The sequence below is a fragment of the Ogataea polymorpha genome, assembly GCF_001664045.1.
Source record: "Ogataea polymorpha strain NCYC 495 leu1.1 chromosome Unknown OGAPOscaffold_2, whole genome shotgun sequence".
In the NCBI taxonomy this organism is placed as follows: Eukaryota; Fungi; Ascomycota; class Pichiomycetes; order Pichiales; family Pichiaceae; genus Ogataea; species Ogataea polymorpha.
The window spans coordinates 992,163-1,010,216 of record NW_017264699.1 but is presented as its reverse complement, the minus strand read 5'-3'; the positions used below and the strand labels follow the sequence as shown (position 1 = coordinate 1,010,216).

At 37.4% G+C, this 18,054-nt stretch overlaps 5 protein-coding genes and 2 non-coding genes across 7 annotated transcripts; 2 read left to right on the top strand and 5 right to left on the bottom strand.

Moving 5' to 3' along the window:
* Positions 1 to 20: 20 nt before the first annotated feature.
* OGAPODRAFT_15825 (uncharacterized protein) lies at positions 21 to 1,324 on the bottom strand. The gene has a single exon (XM_018353988.1). It carries the CDS (start codon positions 1,308 to 1,310, stop codon positions 30 to 32), a length of 1,281 nt encoding a protein of 426 aa, XP_018212454.1. The 5' UTR covers positions 1,311 to 1,324; the 3' UTR covers positions 21 to 29.
* Positions 1,325 to 1,432: 108 nt separating this feature from the next.
* OGAPODRAFT_15824 (uncharacterized protein) lies at positions 1,433 to 2,685 on the bottom strand. The gene has a single exon (XM_018353987.1). The coding sequence runs from the start codon at positions 2,523 to 2,525 to the stop codon at positions 1,467 to 1,469; it is 1,059 nt and encodes a 352-aa protein (XP_018212453.1). The 5' UTR covers positions 2,526 to 2,685; the 3' UTR covers positions 1,433 to 1,466.
* A 378-nt stretch (positions 2,686 to 3,063) lies between these two features.
* OGAPODRAFT_75518 (uncharacterized protein) lies at positions 3,064 to 4,166 on the bottom strand (the record flags this gene model as incomplete). Its single annotated transcript, XM_018356036.1, has 1 exon — positions 3,064 to 4,166. The coding sequence occupies exon 1, from the start codon at positions 4,096 to 4,098 to the stop codon at positions 3,064 to 3,066; it is 1,035 nt and encodes a 344-aa protein (XP_018212452.1). The 5' UTR covers positions 4,099 to 4,166.
* A 137-nt stretch (positions 4,167 to 4,303) lies between these two features.
* Positions 4,304 to 4,375, bottom strand: OGAPODRAFT_t18. The gene has a single exon. It is a non-coding gene; the product is annotated as a tRNA-Asp (tRNA).
* Positions 4,376 to 5,325: 950 nt separating this feature from the next.
* On the top strand, positions 5,326 to 5,397 carry OGAPODRAFT_t21. Its single transcript has one exon. It is a non-coding gene; the product is annotated as a tRNA-Asp (tRNA).
* An 8,868-nt stretch (positions 5,398 to 14,265) lies between these two features.
* On the bottom strand, positions 14,266 to 17,733 carry OGAPODRAFT_15822 (uncharacterized protein). Its single transcript, XM_018353986.1, has 2 exons — positions 14,375 to 17,733; positions 14,266 to 14,334 (listed from the first exon to the last, which is right to left on the bottom strand). Exon 1 carries the CDS (start codon positions 17,497 to 17,499, stop codon positions 15,061 to 15,063), a length of 2,439 nt encoding a protein of 812 aa, XP_018212450.1. The 5' UTR covers positions 17,500 to 17,733; the 3' UTR covers positions 14,266 to 14,334; positions 14,375 to 15,060.
* On the top strand, positions 14,266 to 17,733 carry OGAPODRAFT_98346 (uncharacterized protein). The gene is made up of 2 exons (XM_018358007.1): positions 14,266 to 14,334; positions 14,375 to 17,733. The coding sequence occupies exons 1-2, from the start codon at positions 14,288 to 14,290 to the stop codon at positions 15,036 to 15,038; spliced, it is 711 nt and encodes a 236-aa protein (XP_018212451.1). The 5' UTR covers positions 14,266 to 14,287; the 3' UTR covers positions 15,039 to 17,733.
* Positions 17,734 to 18,054: the final 321 nt, after the last annotated feature.

The window sequence follows — 18,054 nt, the reverse complement described above, 5'->3', positions numbered from 1 at the left end:
TAGAAGAGTAGCACTGATGTATTATAGTTTTAATCTAAAAGAGAAGCTTTTTCATAAAGCAGATCAACAACATTGGACATAGTTCTGATAACGTTCAAATTCAAATCATACATCTCGTCCTTGAGAGGCTCCTCATAAATTATAAGCCAACCATTTCCCTGATCAAGGACTCCATAAAACACTTTATCCAATATCATGTTACTCAGTTTGCTTTCGATAATGTTCTTAGGAAGCCCTATCATCGAACTTATGTGAGATATTTCAATGCAAGCATAAGGTTCGATCAATTTCAACAGGTTTTTTTGAAATAGGGAGTCATAAAGATCTGCTAGGTGTGACCTTATAATCGGATCTTGGGTTAATTCAGTCACATACGATTTCAAACAATCCTCAAGTTCCTTCAAAGATCTATTTGAATGTGCCAATGAGACAGACTTCATTGCTTCTATGTCTTTTCCTTGAGCATATTTCGACACATTCTTATTATTGAGAAGAGAGTTGACGTCATCAATGGAGTTCAACATGATTTTGCATAACAGCATATATTTTAGCACCTTTATCGTCTTCTTTTCGTCTGTATGAATCTGATAATTTTCGAATGCTTCATAAAAATATGAAAATGCTGTACTAAAATCCTTGTCTTCTGCATGCAAAATTCCACTCATCAAATCCAGCTCTGCCTGTAATTGTGACGGGCAGTAAATCGCGTTGGCTGAGGTTCTGGCCGAGGTTATTGCTGCTTTCGACTTGGCATGATTTTTTAGCTGGAAATGATTCTTTGACTCCAGAAGTTGAACCTCAACCAACGAAGATTTGTCATCCAATTTTTTGAACTCCCTTAACAAAGGGGATATCTCCGACAGAGATTTCATGTACTCTTTATTCTTGTAAAAAAGAGAAGCTAGACGAATCTGTAATGCCTGTCTCAAAAAGGTACGCTTTTCATCAATTGCCCAATCAATGCATTCCTTAGTTGTTTTGATGGTTACAGAAAGTGCATCACTGAAATTAGAATGCTCGATTAAGTCAATTAAATTCTTAATGATTTTTGCTGTCTTTGATTTTGCAAACGCACCCATGGTATAACGAGCTTTTGAAACCAGTTCCACTAACTTCTCTTCATTGTTGTTATCACGATAGAGCTCACCGAGTTCTTGGATGCCTTTCTCTTGCATATCAATGAGTTTTTCATTCCTGTGGTAAGTATCAGCAGACTTCAATTCAAGTATCTCGGTATATATTTGCTCTGCTTTACGAATGTCTCCGTTTCTTGCTGCTTTGCGAGCATCCTCAAGCCTTGGAAGTGTCATTATACCGTAATTCCTGATTATTCTCAAATCGACAACTTATATTTTTAAGTGTTTTTGTTCAAAAAAAAACTATTCGCCACCCATCTCTGCACAGCCACCTTATTACTATCCATATCTATCGTCTTATCTTACCTTGTTAATGATAAATAATAATATCTATATACATTGTAACGAGGGGTCAGTCTCCATTGTGGATAGAAGTCCAGCTATTCGGTCATTAGTTTCCTTTCTAGCTACATTATCGATCACTTCACCGAGGCGTTCTCCTGACAAACAACCCTCAAGGTCATAAAGTGTAAAATTGCATCGATGATCAGTGACACGGCTTTGAGGAAAATTATATGTTCTAATTTTATCGCTTCTATCGACAGAAGAAACCTGTTCATTTCGTTGTTCTCTTTCCCTAGCCATTCGGCGTCTCATTTCGAGGTCTGCAAGCCTGGCCCTCAAAATTTGCATTGCTTTCTCTTTGTTTCGCAGCTGTGATCTTTCGTCCTGTATGTGAACAGATATGCCAGTCGGCAAGTGGGTGATGCGAACTGCAGATTCCGTTGTGTTAACATGTTGACCTCCTGAGCCGCTAGCTCTCATTACGTCGATCCGTAATTCATCGTTTTTGAACGTTCTATACTCAGGATCACTTTTGTCGGCCTCTATCTTGGGCAAAACAATCACAGCGGCTGCCGATGTATGAACTCTTCCCTTGTTCTCTGTCTCCGGCACGCGCTGCACTCTGTGGACGCCGGCTTCGTGCCTCATCCTATCAAAAGATCCCTTCTCATTTATCATCAGAGTTGCCTCCACAATCCCTCTGCCTGAAATATGCTCATTCTTGGACACGATTTCAAACGACCAACGGTTGATCTGACAAAATCTGATGTACATCTCCAAAAGGTCGTTTGTGAATATATTTGCTTCATGCCCACCGGCGCCTGGGCGGAGCTCTATCAAACACGGACGATCAGCATATAAAACTGGTGGTAGCAGTTTTGCTTTAAGCATATTAGATGTATGTATCATTTGTTCGTAACTCGATTTGAGTTCGAGTTCAGCCTCCTCTTTCAAAGTTTCATCCAGATCTGGTTCACTCAAAATTTCCTTTAGTCCGGAGATATTTTCGGACTGTTTCATGAATTGATCATATAGTTCAACCACTTGTGTAATCCTCGTAAGCTTCTTTGATTCGCTGCTGTTGAAAGCCGCACTGACGGACATTTTATCTTCAATTTGTTTTAGTTCGGTTCTAAACAAATCGGCCCGCTTTAACAATAATGGATGGATGAAAGTCTGCTCTTGGGTATTTCCCGTTGAAACATATCTATGGATCGATATGACTTTTAGCCTAACATTGGAATTAATCAGCCCTCGAACTTCGTTATAGAGTCGTTTCATCGTGATCCAGAAGTTGGACGGGAGAAAAAAAAAATCTTTAGAACTCTCGCTCTTTTAACGGTAATACGCTTAATATGAGATCAATAAAATATTGATTGGTGGCCATCAACAGACCCTTTATCTCTTTGTGAATTTGTAACCAATTCTGTTTGAAACTACAACTGATAGAGATGTTGTTCTCCTTTAGTAGGTAGTCTCTTATTGAGATTTGATTTTAGTAGTAGGTGATTGGAAGTCCTACTGTATTAGAGTGTAATTAATTACAGAACAGAATACCGCTTCTATAGTTCAAAAGGTTCTCCTTTCCTTCTCTTTAATAATAACAAGCTATCTTTGTTCCTTATTGGCGAGTGAAGCCACTTTACAAAAGGCTTTTCTTCTTCATACAATTGATGAGCCACCATAGCTGCACTCCTCCAGATAGCATGAGAATGAGTACTATAAGAATACCAAATAATGAAAAGTTGCTCAGTATTGCTTCATTCAAATTTCTTAGCTTACTTTCGTCTGACAACATTTGTCTAATTTGTGTGATTATCTGATCCACTTCATTTTCTATTTTAAACAGCTTTGACTTCACTGTCAGTAGCTCTTTCGAGTTTTCTTCGTATGTTTTCAGTATTTCCGGTACACCAAATTTCAACGTGATATAAGCTTCAATGTCTTTCGGGGATGATTTCCATGATTGATCAATCTTGATATTCTCAAAACAGAGATCTAGATATTCTACTTTGTAGTCATTCCTGTGATCATAAAGAGGGAAATCGACTACCATCTGTATGTTCTGGTCTTGCAGGTTATTCTTGCGCCTCAATGTGTTTCCGTGTCGATCGATGACATTTAGGTTGAGTTGCTGAATTTTAGCATCTATCGGTTCATTGATATGGATATCTAACGAGATCAAAATATTGCTCATTTCAAACTGTTTGTCGCCTTCCATGCTTATCTCAAGATGATCTTTTAAATAATAGCGTAGGCAGGTATTGCTGGATATATAGTTAGTTATGGCAGTTTCGAATCGCTCCGTTAAAAGCTGCCTTTCTTTATTATTTAACTTGTTCATTGCATTTATGCGCGATTGGTAATCATTGACGGTCCTGAATAAATCTATTGCGTTTCCTGCACTGGGTTGAATACAGACTCCGAATCGAAGCGCGCTGACGGGGCCTATAAATAGTAATAGCAGGCACAAGTACATTGCCCATCTCATTGGAACACGAGAAAAGGCGCTTGAGTCGTGGCAACTGCGCGGTTCAATTATGTGACATCGTCTGATACCATTTGTAGCTCTAAACGGTTTGACATCACAAAACTTCTCTGTAATAGTCTGATAATATTCAAATGAGGTCCCTTTTTTTCTCCTGAAACCAAGATACCCACTCAGTAAACCGCTCATTTTGGCTAGAAATGAAGAAGCGTAATGTGGACTTGCAAGTGTCCTCTATAAATACTGTAATTCTCGAGAAATTGTCCTGTCGTGTTCCCTCTAATTTACAGGGAAAAAAAAATATACAATAAAAAACACGGTACACTATTTCAGAATCAACGTTTTAATTAGTCAGTTTATCGCCAAAGATGAAGAAAGCTTTTTTTAAAAAAAGCTCCGAGACCGGGAATTGAACCCGGGTCTCCCGCGTGACAAGCGAGAATTCTAACCACTAAACTATCTCGGACTTTTCTGCCTCTGTTAACCCGGCGCAAATTATCAGGATTAGTCCAGTGATGTTAGAATGCTGGAATTTGCAATTTGTCTGTGTGTAATCAACTTCAAACCTGGGTGCATATTTTTTTGTATTTTTTGGTGGTCTAAACAGCTGCCATTGAGTCTTGCTTTTTTTGTTTGCATGACATCAGCTTCTGCCGTGAGTACAAATTACCAGTTTGGCAAGCTTGCTGTGATTGGAATATATTTAGCACTAGAACACTCACTTAGTGGTTGAACCCCTTCCATTGACTGTTTGATGTGAGAACGACATAACGTTGCAGATTTGAATACCTCGATAACAATTTATTTTGACTTCTATTATGTATGGTACGATTTTCAAATCCGATACGCGGTTACATTTATTGGGCTGCAGCCGTTTCGAGATTCAAAACTGCTATACTATCTTTGGTTCCAAATGCGCTTAAGTGTGTTAGTCTCTTCCTATTAACTAGCGAACATCAAAAAATTCAGGTGAAACTGCAGAAGTGAGTGAGGATTTCGAGGAGTATAGCAAAGAATCTGCACAGTTGGTTGAGATTGAAGATCGACTATAAATATACACCACACTCAGGTAAATATGAGACTTAATTTATAGACACAAAAGCTGCAAAACCGTAATCCTCAACTATATGATAACGCTCTTGAAAGTACTTTATGCGCACCACATAATTTGGAAGAAAGAAGTACAACTAATTAAGTTTCCTAAAATACAAGTTATCAAAAATAAATTTGTAAGGTTTTAAAATAAATCTGAGAGCCATCAGAAGCAAAGTTTGAGCAACGTCTTTGATCATTGAACTGGCAATAGTATGATGATGGCCTCGTGAGGCGTTGCTTACAGAGAGCTATATCTGTTATACAAGTTCTGATATTTTGCTTGGATAGCTAAGTTGTGGATCTTCAAATAGAAGAATTATTTCCGAGATAGTTTAGTGGTTAGAATTCTCGCTTGTCACGCGGGAGACCCGGGTTCAATTCCCGGTCTCGGAGATTTTTTTTTGATGTTTTGAGAGTTTAACATAATATACTTGACATTAACCCTCCTCTAAAAGTGCTCAGAAAGTTGTTGGATACTGTTTTGACACATGTTTAGATGAACCAGATGTTTGATTCAACCGAGTCGTAAAGCTTAAGGACCTAGTTATGATAAGTTGAAGCAGTTCGACAAGCTGCTGACGTCGGATATTGTACATAAGCCTGGAAGCCTCACCATTTTAGAAATCTCTGAGTCTATAATAGAAGTTTGCAGATGTACTGAGTCTTCAACCGTTGGCCCTTCTTCTTCGAAAGCCAATTTTAACCCCATTACAACTTGCTATGGGCATGACCAGTTTAAATCAACCACTAGACAAGAGTGGTTTAGCTATACAGCAGTTCGTATCTTTCTTACACTTCATTGACTACCAATTCTATCATGAATCATATGATAGAAACTCAACTAAGAGTGCACTTCTCCATAACACTGGCCATTTTTTCTAATTTTCATGAACCAAATACAATATCTACCTTCAACCAACTTTCTGGGGATTACGTCTTGATACGCCTGTTCTTTTTTTTATCGCACCCACAGAACGGAAGCTTTTGAAGCAGAATATATTACCCGTGAAGAACAAAGATATGAAATTTCTTGGATGCCCTCTGCAGAGAAGTCTGATCAGTTCAAGTTTATTGTGGCTAGGAAAGTACGTGCTTCAAGATCTAACATTAGGAAGCGAGTCCCAAATACATGAACTACCATCTAAGCTTCAAAGGTCATACATACGCTGTTATAACTAAACTTGTAAAGTAAGACCATAAATCTGAAAGCATCCCCACGAAGAGATCTGACTCTAATCAGTACGACTCTAATCAAAGACTTAAGAATAGAGATCAAAAACAGAAAGCTTTGAAAATATTTCTGAACAAGTAACTGGTCACTAGTTAAGTATTATTACCCTGGGCTTTATCAAAAAGGTTTTTTTGTTTCGAATCCGGTTACTTGTGTTGAGATGTTAGTCGAGACTTTGTCATGTGATTATATGCATGATAATGCAAATGGACATGTATATATGCAGACGTGAGTGTTTTGTATCAATGTTGTCTCAGAAGTGTTACAGATTCTACTATAAGTACTGGAGAACTTCTCACCTTGATACTCGAATAATTGTCTGATCTGAAGTCTACCATATATACCAACTAACACAAATTCACTTAGTATTATTAAGAAACACGTCCACTGAAGAGCAAGTTATGTTACAATACAACAACTTGCCCGTATAAATCTATGCAGTACTATTGCGTACTCTGTACACCTCTGATATCGGGTATGTAAAAACTTCGATCTCTGTAACGTCGACCAATATGTTTTGATGAAATCAGAATAAACAACTGGTGCCGACCAGTTGACCCAGGACAGGGCTCTGTCAGGGATTATCGAATCAGCTATTTTCACCAGTTCCATAAAAAATCAGTTCTCATACCCCAGAATAGCTTTAGTTCTGTCAAAAACCATATTGTTTTCTTTGGAGCGATATATTCAAGCTGTGGATAAAGCGTCGTTGAAACAAACATGCTCCTATCCAAGTCTACATCTTGTCTGTGAAAGTTGCCTGTCTTCAATTCACATCTATTTTATATTGATAATCCACCAAAGCATAGCTTTCAAGCTGATGAACTACCATCTATTGTAATTACTACGAGAGGCAAGACTCTATGAATTAAGATGATATTGGGATTTCTGTGCTTCTAACAAAATCATCAAATAATCTCCAAGTAGAATGAAGACCTGTATAAACCTAATACTGACTCTGGACACCAATAAAAATGCTACTAGCAGGTGCTTTTTCATTTTTTGCTTTTTTGGTTTCCAGTACCAGCGTATATGGTTTTCCACCACCACGCAAAATATCTTATATCTTAGTCCCGGTTGTATACGGTGGTGTTTCAGATTGGTCTTATAATTAATTTAGACACACACCCTTCACTTCGGGATGAAATCCATGATTGTATTATTTCAGCATTTAATGATGAAATCTACTTTCCTGGAGAAAAGCATCTTCAAACTTGGGGGTGGGGAATCACTTGTATATATATGATCTTCCATTGAATGTGTGAAAGTATTGAAAATATGTTTATTACGGTTAGCTGGGCAATTATGTTGAGATGCTAGTCCAGACTATGTCATGTGATTACATGCATGATAATGCAGATGATAACATATATATGCACAATTGAGTATCTTGTATCAAGGGTGAGAAGTGTTTTAGACTCTACCATTAGTACTGGGGAATTTTTCACCTTGATACTTGAACAAATTATCTGATTTGAAGTCTACCATATAAACCAACTAACATGAATTTAATTGGATCATTAAGAAACATATCTACTGAAGAGCAAGCTATGCAACAACTACAGCAGATTCTGCAAAATTTACAGATAGGGGCATAAACCAAACCTTACATATTTTGCTGCTTGGGTTTGTGCCACACGAAAAATATAATCTCATTCCTATACACAACAACATGTAGATCTGTATTTGTCAATTAATTTTTTTTTGAGATTCAAATTAAAATTTCTATTGCAATATCTAACTTCCAAAAGATAACAATTTTAGAGTAGTATAACTCAATTAGGTTTTGTACTATGTTGACTTATAATCATACATCAGCAAACAATTTTTTTATTTGGTTCAATAGCTTATATAAAACGGTAGTCAACTAGCTAGCTACCGCTGATCAAAAATCAAGAAATATTTGCAAATGAAATTATCCGGAAAATTGATATGACTCCATTTTAAGTTGCACGTGCCGACACATATTCTTTCTCTTAAAGCATTTTGCACATATACAAAGTATGTGGATAAGAGGCAGAGATCAATATGAGTAAAGTATATTTTCCGATTACCATGAACAGCCGCCAAACTGCTTTCTTGGATGTTATTCTAGGAAAGAATTATCCTCGAAGATTCTCGACTAATATAGTACAGTAAAGGCTTGATGTTTTTTCACATGCAATAAGAGAGGAAGCGAAATCAAATACTGTTTGGGACATTCTTATTGACGATTGGTGACCTCAATCTAGTACCCTCACAACAATTATTGGCATGATGTACTTCAAAATTCATCCCCCATGTTGTTGGAATGCTAACTTTAACTGATCTGAAGTTGTCATCTTTTGGATAATTTAATATACCTTTCACTACCTTATATCAGTAGTTGTATAAGCTTATATTTATAAGATTTATATGTAAATCTTACCAATTGAATGTTCACTTAAGATGAGGTAGAATCTAACTGTATTTATAGTAGATTCTAATACCACTCTAAATCTTTAGTGTGCTTTCTGAAACTTATCTTTAATCCTCACTGATTAGGATTTGTTTCACATATCATTTATGCAGGAGATGCATATCTCTGCATAGTCACGTGACATATTATAGACTAATATCTCAACACTTCTGACAACCTTTCAGTAGACCTCTTGTAGCTAAAGTACAGAAGCATCGTACGTACATGTTTAGTTATGTAGAAGCAAGTTTTTAATCCTGTCACTCAATGTTTTGGCCTCATATTAGATGTGATGTTCACAGAAAGTATGGATTCCTTTCTGATGAAAGGTCTCTCCAAAGTTTTCAGACCAAGTCTTAGATTTGGCGAGAGATAATTTATTACTCTCGGCTCATTCTAGGTATGAAAACGAATGTCTGATCTTTCAACACAGGCAAGAGATGATAACACCTATCATGCAAAAAAGCAAATAGCAGTCAGACACGAGCACCTTTGAGGTAGTCTCATTCAAACATAAAGATAAACGCTGAATGGCAATTTACGAGGCTATTTGCATGCATCTACAAGGATCCTATGCAGTATAGGACAAGTAGAGGGCATATTTGGGCATCTAGAGAATGTTCTACTATAAATTATCTGCATCGATCAGTCGTAGTCGAAAGACTAATTATAAGCAGGAAAGATAACTAACTACTATTATAAAAAATCGACAATGAAAAACTGATACTCATATTACGAGAGTTTAATAGATCCCAAAGTTGCAGAGCGGAAAGGCGCAAGGTAATTATTTGCTTTAATCTTTAAGAAATTTACTACTCTTAAAACTAAGTTTCCCTTCCATATATTCATTGTAGCAGCTAAGTTCAACAAACTTTCCTTCTAAGTGCCCCATCTTCTAACCCTTGGGGAATCAAAGCGGGTCAGCCTCCATCTTTTGCAAACAAAATTCATTACACAATTACACAGTTCAGCTCATCAAATGGCTAGGATGATTGGCGGTAGTGTTTGCGTTCAAGTGTATAGCTTTCTAGGTTCCTTTATCTGTATCGGTGGGAAAGATATAATTAGATAAAGAGGCTCCTTTCAATCATCCCAAGGTGACCCCACCATCTGTAACATGACTTAAGTATCCATACTGCTCCACTTTATTATTATAATGAGGATATCAAAGGGGTGGGGTGATTGCTCTGTAAACCACACCGAGGCGGATATTGTTGTAATTGTAACAGAACTTGTTCTTCAGTGGACATGTTTCTTAATGATACTAACTGAATTTGTGTTAGCTGGTATATATGATAGACTTCAGATCAGATAATTGTTCTAATATCAAGGTGAGAAATGCTCCAGTACTTATAGTAGAATCTATAACACTTCTGAGACAACCTTGATACAAAACACTCAAGTCTGCATATATACATGTATCATCTGCATTATCATGCATATAGTCACATGACATAGTCTCGACTAACATCTCAACAGATATATACGATGTTTAAGCTAGCTATTGCAAAATGAATTTTGTTCAAATCTTGATTATCCACGTCCAATCCAAAAATGTAGTTTGCGCATAAACTTCAGCTACTAGCTTTCAGCCTTGTGGGCTGAAATCTATTTAAGAAATATCTAGCCTGATATACACATCAGAACTTCCAATAGTATACTTGCATTTTAACTTATATGTGTGCTCTCGCTTGCCACATTTTAAGGGGATATCTGGCAAATTGAGATTGAAAGCATCATTGACTCATCTTGACAAGCAGCCTTATATTGATTATTGGCAAGCATACTATAGCCCAGTCAGTAATTATGGAACTGTACATTATTCATTGTCCTTGCTTAGGATACGTGAATATACCGTTACAAAGGTTTTGGTGGAGAAAAATGTTCTGTATCTAATTTTCTAAGCCGGAGGTTTTCATGTAACAGTTACAAGGGCCTCTAAAGAACTTATTTCATTCTTAGGGGCATCGGTACTGATTAGTGGCCTCCTCATCATTGAAGATATCTGACTAAAATGACTATCTTTTGCTCCTAGAGGCAAATTCATCTACATATAATTTCAAGAACTGTCTCTGATGCTCATTACAGGGCTAATGAGCTAGCAGATCTATAAGGTTTACCAATTTAAAGTTTGATGCTTTGTTTTCAGTTTCTCGTTCCCGAACCATCTTCTATTTGTGTTAAGACAAAATAGCTATATATTTTCCACGTTACGAGGGTATGAGGTATTGAAACAAAGTTTTGACAAATTTCATGTCTGCAGTCATTTTCTTCCTTCAATCTTGTGACTATGTGTCAGATAGTCAATATCCTCGGTATACCTAGGTCCCGCACTTATAAGTGAAATTGTATGACACGCCCTTATATATCATTTGGTTAGTTTCATATGTGATCAAGATTTGTAGCGTCCGGATCTGATGCGCATACTACCCATATGCTAAAACTCCCAGGCTTTCCTATCAGGATAAGCCGCAGCTATGATTAAATTAATTACCATCTCAACATGAGGCACAAGATAAAGCATAGAATTTATTACCCTTAGTTGTTGCGAAACCAACTTAAGCCCCGCAAGGAATGTAGGATAATGTCTCTGGTTGGCGAAATTCATAAAACTCTTTAGACCGCAAATTCCCTAGAGGTGATAATAGTTCACATGTGTTGAGATATTAGTCTATAATAAGTCACGTGATTATGCAGAGATATGCATCTCCTGCATAAATATTATGTGAAACAAATCCTAATCAGTTAGGATTAGAGATAAGTTTCAGAAAGCACACTAAAGATTTAGAGTGGTATTAGAATCTACTATAAATACAGTTAGATTCTCCCTCATCTTAAGTGAACATTCAATTGGTAAGATTTACATATAAATCTTATAAATATAAGTTTACACAAACTACTGATATAAGGTAGAAGGTATATTAAATTATCTAAAAGATGACAACTTCAGATCAGTTAAAATTAGCATTCCAACAAGAAGTTTGTGTAATCAGAGATTATTTCTTTACTTTTGAATGACGTTTATGAAAAGTGACTTAATTGTTTTGAGGGAAAGAAATTTGCTCAGTGTCAATGTGATTGACCATACCCTTGAAATATCTGCTTCGCTTTTAATATGTAATTATGAAAGAAATCAAATTAAAACAATAACCACATGGCAGCTGAGCAATTGAAACTGCTCATTTGTAATTGAGGAATTGGAAGTATTACTATGGCTGTGACAATGTGCCACATCTTCGAAATCCCTCTTCCATCCTACTTAGTTCACGAAGACAATAAAAAACAGTCACGCTCAATTGAGTTTTAGGCGCACATTCGCGGATCAGACACAGATCCATATCCTTGCTTCCTTATGCTGAGAAATGAACTTAGGGTATTTTTGTCTAGCTTTTTGGGATTCGAGAGATATACCTAGATTTGACATCTTTGAAGATTAATTATTTTTAGCATTGAAACATATTTAAACTTTCTAGCCTAGAGGCATTATATTGTACTGGTATTTCCTTACCTTATCCATTACCTCCTTGGAAGTGCACCTCAAAATTAAATTTGATTTGATGCTGTTGAGATGTTAGTCGAGACTTTGTCATGTGACTATATGCATGATAATGCAGATGATACATGTATATATGCAGACTTGAGTGTTTTGTATCAAGGTTGTCTCAGAAGTGTTATAGATTCTACTATAAGTACTGGAGCATTTCTCACCTTGATATGATAACAATTATCTGATCTGAAGTCTATCATATATACCAGCTAACACAAATTCACTTAGTATCATTAAAGAAACATGTCCACTGAAGAACAAGTTCTGTTACAATTACAACACTTACTCATAGTTAACTATTCATGAAAATGCTTCAAAACAGTAGTTTGTTTGTTCATAGTCAGCTGATGTCTAGAGTCAACTGATGACTTTCTAGTCTTATCTGAAGGATAATTCAGGTAAGGAACTTTTTGTGTTAGACGGTCATGCCTTCCATCTATTCTAATTCGACAGTATTCCGGCTCATGGTAGTTATCCATCATGAGCTTTTTGTTGTCAGAAAACACTATAATGTGATTCTTTTGCAAAATTTTATTAAGGACTTTTTTACCTCAATATCCCGTTTATTAAGATTCGAGTTGCGTTGATCAAACTCGCTAGTTTATTTCTCAAATATGAGAGCTATCTAGGCACTTGATTTCGATATTCTCTCTTATAAGAAAATCCAATCCTAGATATATGACAAGTTTCTAGCAAGAAGGTTTCTGAAAAAGATAATAAGCTTATCCCAAGTAGTGCCTGCGATGTTGGAAGCTTGTTTCAGCATTTATTATTTTGAACACTATACCTCGGAAAACATAATATATAGTATATCAATCAGTATCTCTTGAATGTGCTCACCCTCAAAATCTTCTTAGGGAAAAAAAACTTTGATTGCTGTTTGGCTTTCGTTGAGGCAATTCATGCTTGCCGAACTACTAACGATAAGTCTATCTGCTCTAGATAACATTACCTTGGGCTTTTAGCAATTAACTTCGGAAGTTAGTCGTTCAACATTCAGTACTACATCATTAATGAAGGGTGTGTAGGGAACTGTGTTCACCCCTTTTTTTTTTGAAGCAGACATATTCTAGTGGTCCATAGTTTTTCTGCATATATTGTGTGTGTCTAGGCTGTATATGATTATTTCTAGCCCGACCAAGTTGTCTCCTGAATGAACTCCAAACCATATGATATGATTGTAAATCTACTATCGAAGACAGACATCGACAAATGCGAACTAACTCGACCTAGTTTTTTTTATATTTCAGATCGACAGCAAGCAGGTAAAATCGACTTCTCCCAACGAGTGTAACGTTTCTGCCTTGAGTTTTCTTTGTGGATTTTAGCGGTTTCGACTTGTTGAATTATGACAAATGCTTACTAGCTAAGAAGTGAATGAACGTATATTCGACGATTAAAGCTCTGTTTATGAGTTCGCTGGATTCTCCACTTGAGAACTCATGCTTGACAAATTTGCTTTGGAGTTTGTTCAGAAAACTCTGAATTGAGCTCTAAGATCGGATCACCGAACGAATGATGGCACCAGTACAAAAATGATTCTACTGTCATACATAGAATATATAAGCAATAAATGCTTAGCTCCTCGTCAGACAACGCCTTACGTAGTATGGGTAAGGGAATTTTCATAAGAGCTCAAAAGGTTTATTTAAATTTAAACTCAAGCGGACTCCTTATTGTTGCAAATATTCTTATACCTGATGTAATATCTTGATTATGAATCTTCTGAACTGCTGCTATACAAATGTTGACTTGGTCTCGAATGATCAATTTTAGGTTAATGTATTACGTAATATAAATATCTACTACTGACTAGGCAAGTTTGGCTCATATTATTCGCGATCAGCAAGCAAACTGGCATCTTCAAACCTGTGGTTAGCTTCTAGCAACTCCCCTATATATACGTATCATGTGAAATTCAATAAGAATTGGTTGCAATTCAGCGCTTTTCTTTGAGTGTTACAAATGACCTTTCCGCTGAATAATAATAGGCTATGCCTTTTGTTTAAAAACTTTTTACAAGTTCATCAATAACTTCGCCATAAGCACAAAGCTAGAAAAGTCTATCATGAGATCTCACGCTCAAACGCCCCGGTGTATAATTATTCGTCATGGGTAAGTGTGGCTCCAAAGATGCCATATGCTAACATTACAGCCAAACTTCTTGGTCCAAATCAGGACAGTATACATCAATCACAGATCTCGATTTAACAGAATATGGCATCAAGCAAATGAAGGCAACTGGCGTGGCGCTGATTGGGACCAGTTCCTCAAACCTCATTCAGGCACAAGATCTAAAACTGGTCATTAGCTCTCCCAGAACCAGAGCGATTCACACTCGTGATCTCCTACTAGAATCATTATCTTCCGATGAAAAGGCACACATCCAATTTGATATTGACAATGATATCAGGGAATGGGACTACGGTGATTATGAAGGCCTGAAAACAAATGAAATACTAGAATTGAGGGAAAGTCGAGGTCTTGGATCTGATTGGGATATCTGGTCTAAGGGTTGTGAAAACGGAGAAGACTATATGCAGATTACAAAAAGAGTGGACACCGTGATAGATCGGATTCGTACAGTACACAGAAAAGCATTAGAAGCAGGTGAAGCTTGTGATGTACTTGTTGTCGGCCACGGGCATATTCTGAGGTGTTTTGCCGCCCGCTGGTTGAAGAGAGAGATCAACCAAAATCCCCAGCTTATTTTAGACGCTGGGGGGGTTGGCGTCCTCAGTTATCAGCACAACAACATCGACGAACCTGCATTATCGCTCTCCGGGGCTTTCGTCGTTAACGAGGATGACATAAGCTAAAGTATGTAGCAAGAAGGCAGAGTTAGGGTTGTGTGAGTTCTTCATGTACCCGTTTTTGTTCGTAAGAATAGACTCTTTTCGAGTTTTCCACAGAGCTATGCAGTTTATTGTTCGTGCCAAAAAGCTTGTTGTGCGCACTTGGTGCACTAGGATATGTACTTGCTTTTGCGGCAAAAGTTGTTCTTGGATCTGTTTGATTCGAACCTAAAACCAGGTTCTTTTGATCATTATCAATACTGTCAAACAGAGATCTGGTCGAGTTTGGACTTCTATATGTTGCCCCTTCTTGCGAGTTTCCGTTGAGCTGATTTTGTATCTCATCAATCGTATTATTTAGCGAAAAATTGAAAGCATTGTGAGGATTGTACTCATCATCTGAAGGCAGAGAATTGGAATCTACATGCTTCGTAGACTCAAATTCGCTTATAGTTGTATCTTGAGTTTGGTTTTCGTGGGTCAGAGTTCTAGGGGACCCTTCGCTTTCCAAAAGCCATCCTTCTCTGATTTTTGACCTTCTCCTTTGCTTCGTGGGGCTATCAGATTTATCGGAATGCAGTCGAGTGCCATGATAATCACTTGGCATATTTGTTCTCAGTTGAGAATTCTCCGAGATTGGGACATAGCTTATCGAACTAAAGCCAGATTCACGAATGTCGGGTAATCGTTTCTTTCCTCTAGGGGTTGTTTTAGACCCGTCCTTGAGAGTTTCGGATGCATATGTAATCGCATTCTGATTTTTGAACTCTTTTAGAGAATCGAACGACACATATTGCGTTTGTTTAAAGCATGCATCAAATCTTTGAGGACTTTCCCCGTAATTTTCGAAGGAGATTGCGCACGGATCTTGATTGTATGATTGATCAGATGAGCTCGTTTGCGTCATTTGTCTGTTGTCAATGGACTTTCTAAAAAATCCTGATACTTTTCTGCTAGCGTTATTGATATTCATCCCTGTTTTTTTGATAATTGGTTTTATCAGGTCCACCGGCAAAGATCTGTTTGAAAGTCCAGATGGTGACATATCAGCACACAGTGGTTCATAATACGGACTCTCGGGATCTGATGGGTCTGTCAATGAAAACATAGAAGATATAACTCCCTCCTTGAGAGACAACTTTCTGCTATGCTTTGACTTGGGAGTTGTTTGAGTTATACTTTGATACTCTTGAACTTCTGAGTCCATTAAAGGCAGGCTGATCGGAGACTTGGATCTGGAAGAGCCATAATACCGAGTTTCTGCTTGGCTGGATGATCCACTCAAGATGAATACGCCAAACACAACCAAAACCGTCCCCAAAAATATGAAAAATCCAGCTGCTCCAAGAAATTGGGACCACTGCCTATAAAATGTCAGCCCATTAGATATGCTTGAGATATTGTAAACACAAAATACTAATGGGTATAGGATGGAAGTGCTAATAAGTTTCAGTCCCTGGTTCAGCAAATATAATTGAGACAAACACAGCACTAGAAAAACAAGCACCAGCAGGTAAACCATTGAATTATTCAACTGTTTCACGTTACGATTGGAAAGAGTTAAAAGGGTTATCTCTATTGCAGATTTTGCGAGCAATAAAGACTGAGCGGAGAGTATACCGGAAGTAATTCCATATGATATCCCTTGGATTGATTTTATAGTCGCCAAGGGGAATGCAAATAGAGCTTTGTAAAGATACGTGTTGCACTGAACAATCCATAAAACAATCTGGAGCACCTTTTCCTTGAATATATTAGCTGAAAACTGAAAATTTGAATCACTGTTTGACGTGTTTTCCTGAACATTTCTGAGATGTTCTTTAACATTCGCATCGATTACGTGAAAGAATTGTATACAAGGGCTGGGCTGACCTTGTCTCGATTGGCGAGAAATTTCATATGAAGATACGATTGTCCAAGAAAGTATGAGCGTAATTATCCCAAATTCCACACTTGTCCAAACAACGAACTCCTTTTGACTCAAGAGGACGATGAAGTCAGCAAGGTCATATTCTGGTTCACCAATACCTCCGCCGCATAGAGCGATCAAAAATGCTCCAACACCAACCAATACAGTTCCATAAAAAGAGTGTCGAGTAAATTCCTCATGTAAGATCAAAGTGTTAAATACAGTATTGAACACCAAACCTATCGACTGCAGAGGGCTTAGAACAATCAAAGGAAGAGTTGAAAGCTGAATTGTAGAGCCAAAGACATTAGAGATGATGAACAACAGAAATCCTAGATGCCACAACGACCTTTTGTATGCAGATAGTTGATTGTCGCTCCCAGCCACGGATTCACTCGCCAGATGCGACTTTCTCTGAAGAATGAGGCCAATAGACTGACACGCAGAGGAAAGGAGACCGACCAAACAGCCTATCAAAATCTTGTTTCCCGTCAGTGCATTAGAAACGGAGTCATTATGAGCCAGGAAGAGAAGCATGTCACCGAAAGCAGTTTGACCATCAAATAGATTGTACATCAAACTCAAAACCAGAAGTAAATCACGGTTTGCATAAATCTGAACACTTGTGCTTATCCGCTGTATTCTTGGATGATAATCACCGGAAACTGGAATGTTTTGGTGTTCTCAACAAAGATTTAGCTTTTTTGCAACGCTGAGGAAATGCTGTGATAAGACTGTAATAATGCCAACAAGGAAAGATAACCGCTGCTGATCTCTGATTTATGATTTGGAGATATGACAGTCGGGAAACTAAGTCTTTTGTGACCTGATAGAAGAATAAATCCTCAGGGCAAATACTAATCCATAAGTACTTACGTAAACAAGAAACATATTAACTACACTATCAAGATATAGAATTTCGGCTCTGTAATTACTAGTATCCACTCCAGCGCTTACATTCCTCATACTTAACTCTTAGGTTCCAGAAGGATTTCATCTCTTACCTGCGAATAATATATATACCAAAATACGAATACGGATATCGTTTGATTCGCAACCTTAAAGAAAGCGCGTTGCTGTATTGGCTATAGAAATCACGACCCCTTTTCTTAACTTTAGGCAAAAACATGT

What these genes read in the sequence shown, in the direction of transcription:
- OGAPODRAFT_15824 (XM_018353987.1), bottom strand. Translation starts at nt 2,525, where the DNA reads ATGTCCGTCAGTGCGGCTTTCAACAGCAGCGAATCAAAGAAGCTTACG.
- OGAPODRAFT_98346 (XM_018358007.1), top strand. Translation starts at nt 14,288, where the DNA reads ATGAGATCTCACGCTCAAACGCCCCGGTGTATAATTATTCGTCATGG. An exon ending in TGTATAATTATTCGTCATGG is followed by an intron (nt 14,335 to 14,374) that starts GTAAGTGTGGCT and finishes CTAACATTACAG; the next exon opens with CCAAACTTCTTGGTCCAAAT.
- OGAPODRAFT_15822 (XM_018353986.1), bottom strand. Translation starts at nt 17,499, where the DNA reads ATGTACAATCTATTTGATGGTCAAACTGCTTTCGGTGACATGCTTCTC.
- OGAPODRAFT_15825 (XM_018353988.1), bottom strand. Translation starts at nt 1,310, where the DNA reads ATGACACTTCCAAGGCTTGAGGATGCTCGCAAAGCAGCAAGAAACGGA.